Here is an 11,311-nt window from a genome sequence, read left to right as displayed (position 1 = left end):
TTTTTATAATTTTTTATATTTTTTTTTTCAGAAATATCATTATTACAATTTCAATAAATATTAATAGTTGTTTCAACAGAAAAGAATTATAAAATTAGTTTTTATTCGAGTAGTGCCGATCTCCGTTCTAGATGTACCAGTTATCGACATAGAAATGATCCAGTAGTCGACAGATATGGCGATTACTCGAACGACTACGTGCTTCGGTGAACTAGTGCTTGTCACGTAAAAAAAACTATGAAATTTGTATGAAACAATAATTTGTACGTAAAACTGTGATCTCAATTTATAACTCGAAGCTCAATTTGCCTCATGCAAATTGCAAATACTCTAAAATCGCACGAGTATCAAACAGTGTCTTTTAACCTTAATGAAGCATTTGATTGAAATCACGCATAGGCTCGATTGTTGCACATATTCGATTTAATCAATAGTAAATTGATATATTTAAAAGTTTTATAATGTAAACACAATATTGTAAATATTTTCTTGGAACCAATAAAAATATCAGCAAATCTGACGATTAACAAAAAGCACTAAAATACATCTTTAATACGTGAACTACCTTATGTTTCATTTTTTTACTTATATTTTATTCATATTTTACATATTTAAATTTATCTACCAGAATTCACGATCAAAAAATCTACTACGCCTTTAAAATCCATCATTGCTGACGAAAGATGTAATTTTTATAAATATACATTTCGATACTATAAACAAATAAAAAGATTTAAAAGATTTTACTGCATTAATTACTATAGTATTGATATTCGTAATGTTTTTCATATGCATGATATTCGCAGAATTTTAATATTTTATACAGAGTGTATACGATAAATGCCTCCGGTAACAGTAAAGTAACAAGAAATAAAAATAAATACGGACACGCGTATTTCTTGATATTTTATTATAAAGAAGAGTTTTTTTTATAAAAAATTACTAAACTTTCATAGGAATACCTTTAGTGGCACGAAGGATATTGAGAAGCGAATATTCCGCTTTACGCCAAGTGTGCTGAAGTATGTCATTAGTTATAATGCCAATGGTGGCCACAATTCGGTTGAGCAAAATACTCACGTTCAATATGTACCTTGATGAAGTAAACTAGGAACGGTATTCATAGTCGAACCTTATATTAAAGACCGTCTTAAGTACAGTCTTAAGATGTCATAAACCAATCAGAGAACCGTATTAGCACATCTTAAGGCAGTCTTAAAATAAGAACGGACTATGAATACAGACAGAAGAAGTAATTCAAAAGAATGATATATAGAGGAGAACAAAGCCAGGATTCTTTCGTCTGCTCATGTGGAAGTTTAGTAATTTTTTGTAAGAAATTTTTTAAATTGTTCTTTAATAAAATACTTAGAAATCTGTGTGTTTATTTTTATTTCTCATCATTTAAAAATACCGAAGAGATATCATGTACTTATATTTTGTATTATGATTGTGCTGAAAAATTTTGTCAATCACTAAAGGTTTCAAGAATTTTTATAATAAAGAATATCTTCTCAAAGAATATTGTCTCTTTGTGAGTACAAAGCTGTAAAATTTTCCAGATAAATTCCAAGAGTATATTGAATTTATACAAATATGTATATGTAAAATAATATTTCTTCTTTTTTTGTGCAATAGAAATTATCTTTAAAATCCAACTTCGAAATTTCTAGCAAAACTTGATATACCTTTACGTAATCGTTTGAGTTTAGAAATGCAGCTTTGTACACGTATGGAAGATTTCCACTTCTGTCGCAGAACGGAAACCACTAAACGAGAAGGTCACAGAAATGGACTGAAAGCGGAAAGGAGACACCATTTGGTCATGACAATCCGAGTTTCAAAATTGTTAATCTATAGTGCACATTCTGATCCAAAGTCTCTCGGTTATAAGGGAACTTCATTTCGCTTTGATAAGTGTCGACGGAATCTTCTTCCTTTCAAAGCAGGTGAAAGAGAGAAAGACTATAATGATGGCACACGTGTGCACATAAAGGACGTACTCACCGTTGAGAACGTGAACCGCGACGGTGGTCTTGGCTTTGCCGGGCACCATGCAGCTATAGTTTCCTGCGTGTCTGGGACTGGCTCTCTCCACGATGAGAGTACTGACGATCACAAGGACCTCCTTGCCCGCCGAGATCTCTGTCGTTCTGTTCTCGCTAGAAACGAGATCGAGCCGTGAGTTTCTATCCACATTTCTCTTTCCTGTCTAAGTCATGTATCATGTTGATACACAAGCTCTACTCGAATATACAGAATGTTTCTATGTTTCTTTGACTATGAATTCTTTAATATGAAATCTATTTTTTATTTTAAACAGTCGATAGCATAAAAATTTTTCTTAATATCATTTTATTACACAAATTTATTACAAAAATTTAAATAAATAAATAATCTTAAGAATTTAAATAAATAAATAAACTTAAATAAATAAAATTTTCTTTCTCTGCAAAAGAGCATTTTCTTTTTCTCTACTCCTTGAATTAAAATTTTTAATTAAATTCTAAAATGTTACATTTTAAGTATCTTTTCAATTTTCAAGTTAAAATATAATGTTCTAGTAAATAATTAAAATTATATTACGCATTACTACTTCTATGAACATATAATTTGAAAAGGACAATTTTTTATACATTATATTGAGTTGAAACAATAGTTCGGAGCATTACAAACTTTAAAATTCGAGCAGCTGTAATTTCATTAATTAAAAATGAATAAAATTTAAATGAAAATAAGTTAAAAATGTTATATTCTAAATTAGACACAATACAAGATTTCAATATCTATTCGTTCTTCTAAAAAGTAACTTTTAATAATTTATAAATTTAATTCTTGTTATTCATAGATTATCATCTTGACATTTTTATTAAGAAAATACTGTATATAAACTTACAAAAATAAAAATGCTCAGAACTCTGTATATTTACGTTATTATTAAGTAACTACAAATAAGAGAAATGGATATGATTTCATTGAGTGAACGTATTATAGAATGCGGTTGAAGAAATTGCTAATCTGCTGCATGCTGATTTAGACCAGACGTTACCTGCCGATTTAATTAAGAAACTCATTTCAGGATTGAACGATAAATTTATCGCTTGAGAGCATATATTCGAATATAATAGAATTTATATTTTGCAGACAAATATAATTGACAGATAGCTTTGTTTTCCTACTTGGGAATATCTCAAAACGCGTAAAAATTTTTATTTCTTCATACATGAAAGATTTCTAAAATTTGGTTTTTTACTTATATAATCATAATTGATTACACAAAAAGATTGTTCCTTAAAATTTCAAAATCTTCAACTTTACAAGTATAATTGAACATTTATGTCTGTTTATATATGATGTCTCTGGATTTAATAAACAAACTACAGGATCATAATTTATAAGTGTAATTTAAACAATATATACAGTTTAGGTAGAAATGCTTTATTACAAAGTTATAAATAAATATTGTAACGGAACATAAAATAGGAAACAACGGATTTTCTATTGCGCAGAATATGAAAATACACATTCCGTGTATGGAAAGGTCGAACATGTTTATCTCGCGTGTATATTCGCATCATATTTACTATCACTAAATGTAGTATTATTTCGACCTATGCGTGAATATGATATTCAGCCCCTGAAACAACAGCTATGCTTGAGAAGAATAGCTGTTAGACTTTTATCGTCATGAAATAGCAACAGTTCAAAATGCCAATATTTTATCAAAATCATCAAAATGTTTTATTTATAACTTTGCAATAAAGTATATTTCTAACTAAACTTCATATAACATTTTCTTCTATTATTTTTATTTGTAAAATATATGTAACTGCTCCTGCAATTTGTTCGTTAAATTCTGAGATATTCTGTACATAGAAGTAAAAATAAATATATAAAAATTCTTAAAACTCTATTAAAAAAATGACATATAAAAGAACTTAGAAATCTTTTTCCAAGACTGATATCAAACATTATTACAACAACACTGTATCGTTCAAACGTATATCTCACACTTTTCTTCGTAAATTCGATATCAGGCTGTCGATATGAAGTGTTTATAGAGTACACAAAGATGTTCGCTCCTACGTGTGGGGGAGAAATTGTAGAACTGTAAAGTGGGGTACGATCATGTTTGCGCCGAGCGTGAATATTCGCCTATATTCCAAGCGTGTATTTTAACGCCTTACTGCTCCGAGTTTCTAACAGAAAATCTATGAAGATTATTATTTTTAGTATATGAATAAAGTATTTCAATATTTTATTTTTACAAAACTGTGTGCGTTAATAAAAGAATTTATATCCAGATATATGTATAGCCTATATAAAAAAATAAAAAATGTACATATTTTCGAATAATTTTTATAAATATCCTTTTTTTTAACCTACGATCAAAAATAAGAATAATATGATCTTTTAGCTTATGTACAAAAATAGTATAAAATTTTTAGATATCCCAATTATCATTATTGAAAAGGAACAAAAAGCAGAATGTGAAAAATCAAGAAAGCGGTGGAATAAGAATTCTTCGCTTTTTTTTGGAAATGTAGATTTTGAACAAACCTCGAGACACTTATCTATTCTGTCACAATTCAATAATTAAAAATCTTATACTAGAACTTCAATAATTAAAAATTTTATACCAGAACTGTAGTAGAATCATTCGAGAAAATCTACAAAAAGTCGTTCTCTTTTCATAAGACTGAGCAGAGGGTATCGTGTTTTCGTAATCGATTCTAATAAAAAAAATCGATGAGGATATTTTTTTTATCAATAACTATTTTATATTAAATCCATATTAAAATATTTTATAAGAAATCCAGATTTTAAACCAAACAATATAAGAATATTTTCGAGATTTCTAATAAAAGATTTTTATAGACTTTAATTGTCACACGTATAAAAAAAATTCATAGTTGTCTTCACACAATCTTCTTGAATCTAGCACTATTAAATACAAAGATAATCATAAAAATATAAGATGTTATTTATCAAAAAAATGTTATTCGTATATATTCATATAAATAATAAAAAAATGATACAAAGGATGGAGAAGAGAGTGAATATAGATAGCATTTTTAAAGGTATACAGATAGCATTTTTTAATGATAAATGCGTTACTGAATAGTCTAGGAAAAACTTATTTTCTGAAATAATACAATCTAAATAGAAAAAGTGATAGAGATCGCAACTATCCCAAATTGAAAATAAACGGTCGCAATATGCCATGATGGTTTGTTCCAAGCACTTACCTAATATCTTCTGTAAGCGTCTCATCTCCTCTAGTCCAAACGACGGACTCGTTGAGCGACTCGAGCACGTCCCTCGCCTCACACCTGAGCCTGAGGACACTGCCTGCCTTTAGATGCCTTTCCTTGGAAACTATACGTCCAGAATCATCGCTAATCGTCAGAGTTGGCGCTGTGACATAGAACATAAGTAGTCAGCATTGATTGTTGGTTAGAAATATATTCTAATTGCTCGGTAATTCAAATAAATTTTAATTTGAATTCTGATAAAATATTCATATAGTAAACGTGACTGCTTTTTAACAAGCAACGTTTGCATATAGTTAATAAATATGTATGTATTCTTTTAGTTAATATTTTGTATAATTTGGACTTAAACAAATTCAATTAAAAAGAAAAAGTACCCATACAATTTTTACATACACAATTTTTATAACAATTAAAGGATGTAAATTTCCGTTATACTGATATCAATACTTTTCATTAAATCAAAATCTGATAAAATAGTTACTGCTTTTTCAGAGATGCTAAAGGCATCGCCGTCTCTGAAGAAAACACCCGTGAAAGTCTCAAAAGTATTATCAAGTTGTTATTTTTCTCAAAAATGAGAATAACTTGATCGTAGAAATTGAGTATATTTTTCCATTCAAATAACAGCGCAAGTGCAAAATACATCTAACAAATGTCGGCTATAGTTATAATAGAAACATGATATATATGTCAATCTCATTCATAGACAAATGCGAAAAAGCACAAGAGAAAAATTCACTGCAACCCCATGCTTTTTATTCGGAAATTCTTTACTAAAAGAAGAAGGATGTGGTGCATAACACTTGGCATATAACATCTACTTCCGTTTCAGTTAGACGAACGCGAAAGCAAAACGCATCGACCTGCGGTTACATCATCCATATCGATAAAAGCTGTCGACAAAAAGCTTTCCCTTCAATGCTGGACGACTGCTTGCGCGCGAGTTTTCGAGGGAATTGGGAACGGATTATTCGTGACCAGATGCGTAAACGCTCGAAAACGTGCGCCGACTTTTCTCTCGTTTGCGAAGAATCGGCACGTTTACGAAAATAGTCTCGCAAACGAAAGAGCGAGCCTGTAGTTGAAATTCAGCACACCCGTCCGACAACGATTCTCATGTCGACTGCTATGAAAATTTGATGATATCAACTCACTCTCGATACGTTTTTCGTTCTTTCTCCAATCGTTTTTGTTTCGTCTATACATGTTATTGACTTTTGTACGCTGTAAATAGCAGTTGATAACATTATGTATTTAAATGGTAATTTTACAATAAATTCTACGTTTCATAAAGATTTTTAAGAAGTTAATAATTTAATGATATTATAATTTAATATTTTAAAGATATATATAAGGATTATAATTTATTAAAATTCAAACATCTCCACCGGACATATAGTACATTGGAAATTATAAAATTCATTCAATATTTTACAATAATATTTTAACTCATTTGATTATATTTTTTTATTTCTGTAATATATTTTATTATGTTTATTTAGATAAATTTGTTATATTTTAATTATACTTATTAATTTTATTTTGATTAAATTTACAATACATTATGATGCAGCAAAAATCAAATAAAATATAATACCAACCAATATGTTGTTACGATTTTTAGAACTTTTGTCTTATAATGTAACGTTTCTCAACCCATAAAATACATTACAAATCTTTATATTCTTACATATCGAATTATATTAAACATTGTAAAATTAAATTAAACATAGACTAATTATTGTACAATATAAATTAATTATAAAATTCTTACTCGCATATGAATTAAGTTTGAGATTAACTTAATATATTTGTATGAGATAGAGTAAAAAAATGAATAAAAAAATGAATAAATTCAAATGAATAAAAGAAAATTTTTCAATTATTCGTTATAACTTCAATAATTCACAATAAAAAACTCACAAGAATTTTCGATCGAGCTTTCTCTTCTTTAGTTAAATGAACGAGAACTCTTTAAGTACATAACATAAAGGTACGTTTTTAAGAATAAATAACCTGTTTTAATGAGGATTAATATCATATTTATTGTTAGTTAATTCAATCTTTAATTTTCCATATTCTCTCGATATTAATATCATGTTATCAATATTAATTAAAATACTAACAAGATGAAATGAGTCGAATATGAAGAGTTCAACGAATAAATTAAAATCCAAAGTTTTAGATGACTGAATCGTTTATCAAGTGAAGATAACTTAATACGATTGGTTACGTAAGTATGAGTTACAGTAGGATACTTTTAACGCACTTGCTGAAACACTCGGGCAATCCCTTGATTAATGTCCGCGATACCGATGATGCGACACGACGAAACCACTTAGGATGAAATGAAGCTGTCAAGCAAGAGACTCAACTCAATACATGAGTGCCTTTGTGCCGGTAAAAGCGAGAATTCGAAAGTTAAAGGGACTCGGTGGAATGGGCTTTAACTACCTGATGCACTTTGGGGGCCAGATGGACTTTATGCTGAACATGACATTCCCATAATTTTGAATATTCTTATACAAAATTTCAAAAGAATTTACTTACTTGAATGTTTACAAATTGGATATTAAATATATAATATAATGTATTTTTAAAGTTAAAATTCAATTTACTTATAAAACAATCTTAAAAATTAAAAATTTCTAAATTTCTAAATCTTTATTTATATTTAATTTAAATTTGATTTAAAAATAATTAAAGGTAAAAAAATAAGATAATTTAAAAATGTCATAATGTTGTGTAAATCCAAAAATCTCACGATTTGTAGTTTCAATGATTGAATGTATGTGATTGAAAATATACAAATCAAATGTATACAGAAAAATTTATAGGATAGATCGAGACGAATTGGATAAATGTAAATTTTGAGACAGTTAGTCGATATTTGTCGTTGATTTTATTATTTTTTTAATTCAAACGAGCTGTTTTTGAAACAAAAAAGTAATAAAATTATCGACAAATATCAACTGTCTCAAAATTTACATTAATGCGATTCGCCCTGTAATCCAATTCGACTCGGCCTACTCTATACATACAATTCATAAATTAATAACACTAAAATTTTAAATAATAAATATAAAAATAAACATTTTGTAATAACTATTATCTTAGGAAAAGATATTTTAGGAAAAGCTCGTAAAATAGATTTAGCAAGTACGTTCGATACTAATATTATTAGGAGATATGATGGGTGCTTTCACACAAATGGATTACTTAAATAAGATAGATAATTCATCATGCAATGAGCACTTAACAAACACTCCTCTAATTGATCACAATATGTCGTAGATAAAAAATGATATACAATATAATTATTGTAAATGCAACTATCGCGAACTTGCTGAAAATTTAATATTCGTATCTTTTTTACAAAGAAAATATAAAATATTTATTGGCAATTTTAAAACTATTTCATAATTAACAATTACATTTTTATAATTGTTTAGATGTTTAATCATTAATTAATATAAAAATTGTCAATATATATGTGACAAACTTTTAATAAGACTTTTATTTTATACTTTAAGAAATAAAGAAATATAGAATATAAATTATTATTATTTTAAAAATATATAAATAGTATGTTTAAATAATATATTTAGTGTATTTATATTAATACTTTAATATCGTATAGTACGATATTATTCTTGAAGATAGCCTTCATATCTCTTAAGAAAAATAAAGCTGGCAATATAAATAGATTTTTTAATCTCTTACAAGGAAATGATCAGAATTGTCTATCATCGAGTTTAATGGGCTTTGGATGTATTGTGAAGCATAAAAACGATTATATACATTTTTTTTATCAGTTTATCTTATAATTTAGGAGTCAAAACAATCTCTGGGAGTGGAAATAAATTAAAAAATTCAACATTTTCAAAAAATATGAACGTATTGTTATTAAAAGTATAAAATATATTATAAAACTTTTTTATATGAAATATTTTTCCGTATATCTCATAATTTCAAAGATATTCTCTGAACACAAAAAATTAGTTTCGAGGGATTGTTTCGACTCTTCAATCTTGAAATAAGCAGATAAAAAAATAATGGGTTTAATATTTTTTTATGCTTTACAACTCTATAATACCTAAAGCCTATCAAAATTAGTAAGGAATATTCTGACTTCTATATTAAGAAATATTCCAAACTCTATATTATGAATTTAACGGATCTAAATTAAAAATATAGATTCATGAAGAAATTCTTCCTGTATTTTGGCAATCATAAAATATCTGTATGAATTATTCAGCATTTTTTTTAAACATGATGATATCCGTAATGGCCAAGTAATCACATCTCTATTCATGCATCTAATGCGCGGATTCAAATTTCGATTAACGTTCACACACCGTGCTCCGGATTCAGTCTGGCAAATAATCTCCGTGCGAACGACGGCTGTCATTCTCACTCGCCGTTGGAAACTACCATTCGCGGCCGTTCACGGCTTCTTTTTTAAGCTTAAGTAATTACGTAATATCTTGCTGTCGTTGACATTTTCTAACTCGCTCGACGTTAAAAGCTTCACGGGATATTGACAGTTCGGTTTGCGCGTGAACGTTTTTGGGGAAATCTTCTCTTCCGATGAGAACAGACGCTGCGGAATTCGATGGAGAATTTAATCCAGTCCCAAACGGAATTGAGAGAGAAAAAGATTGAGAGAAAAGAATAAGAAAGATAGAGAAAAGTAAAAGGAGAAGAGAGAGGTCGGCAGAAGAACTGCGCGCACGTCTATAATTTCTTTTGGCGGATCATTTTTTAAGCTCCTTTGGGACGAATAGTTAGAGAGGAAAAGGGCGACGAATGTAGAGGTGGGCAATCGGTCGTTTGCTCCCTGAGGAAAATGCCGAAGTCGAAGTTGCCAGAAGGATAGTATTATTTAAATTGGATTCCCCGATTCTCCGCGCGACTTCGATCTACCATCCGCACTCGAACTTCGTCACTTTTTCGTTCCCACGAGTTTACGCGCCGCTTATTAAAATCCCTCATGGCAGGGATGGAAACGATTTCAGAGAGACATTGGGGAAGTGCAGCCGCCAGTACTTTAAAGTTTACTCTTTATCTAAAACTTTGTGTTGCGAGAAGATGTCAAAAAGATGTCATAATCTTTTAGCGAATCTTAAAAAGACTTTTATATATTTTTCTGTTCATCTAAGTCAGACAAAATTACCTTTTTTAGTTTCCAGTCTTCCATTACAAAAATTATTTTATTGATAAAAAAAGCTATTAATCAATCATGTTTAAAAAACATTTAAATACCTATTATAAAAAATAAAAATAGTTTTAAAACATTTGTGTGGAACTCTCATCAATTTGATTAAGTGTACATTGAAACGCATGAGCTTCAAAAATGTTTGCTACGCAATGTCGTCTATTTCAATCAAATAGAACCGAGAATTTTATTTTCTGGATACAGCTGCGGTATGTTGAAAAAATATAAATGGCACCAGTAAAAAACTGGGATATTAAATCATTGTGGATTTCATGTTAAACTATCCAATAAATACTAGGGCAAATAGTTCTAGTATAATTAATTTTCATCTGTACCTTCAACATAATTAAATCTGCACCAATCCATTAAACAGAATAGATTTTGACAAATTATTCGTACATCTGGCACAAGTATTCGTCATGATTTCTTTTCCACGCTTGCTGTATTTTTATTTTAGACAAAATGAAAATTATGAAATATCGTGCGTCATTCAATATCGGTTATTTTAAGTAAAATTTCATTAGCTATTTTTTAATGCTTTTGTTTCAGTGATTTTCACGCAATTGTTTATCTCGCGATTGGTTATCAAGTAAAATGCATATTTTTAATACCATTTTTTGATCTGCTCTCTTTTATAACTTCTTTCATATAAACTTAACGTTGTTTAAAAAAAATTCATAAAAATTTAAAGAGTAAAGTACCTTAGCAAAAAAAAACATGTAAAGTGTTCATAAAAAGTATTAAAGATAAGTGTTCATTAAAAATATTAAAATTAAACTTATATGCATATATATATATATATATATATATATATATA

General features: G+C 28.5%; 1 protein-coding gene across 3 annotated transcripts in view; it reads right to left on the bottom strand.

Annotated features, from left to right (window-relative positions):
* Positions 1-11,311, bottom strand: part of LOC108747614 — a 253,950-nt gene that overhangs the window by 29,996 nt on the left and 212,643 nt on the right. For all 3 annotated transcript variants that reach the window (XM_018485196.1, XM_018485199.1, XM_018485197.1), the window contains exons 8-9: positions 5,250-5,418; positions 2,008-2,162 (exon numbers count right to left, since the gene is read on the bottom strand). In XM_018485196.1, the coding sequence (XP_018340698.1) occupies positions 2,008-2,162; positions 5,250-5,418 (324 nt within the window). The remainder of the gene's footprint in view (positions 1-2,007; positions 2,163-5,249; positions 5,419-11,311) is intronic.

The sequence above is a fragment of the Trachymyrmex septentrionalis genome, unplaced genomic scaffold (genome assembly GCF_001594115.1).
Source record: "Trachymyrmex septentrionalis isolate Tsep2-gDNA-1 unplaced genomic scaffold, Tsep1.0 scaffold20, whole genome shotgun sequence".
Taxonomy (NCBI): Eukaryota; Metazoa; Arthropoda; class Insecta; order Hymenoptera; family Formicidae; genus Trachymyrmex; species Trachymyrmex septentrionalis.
The sequence above is the reverse complement of the archived record's forward strand: the minus strand, read 5'-3'. Positions and strand labels throughout refer to the sequence as shown.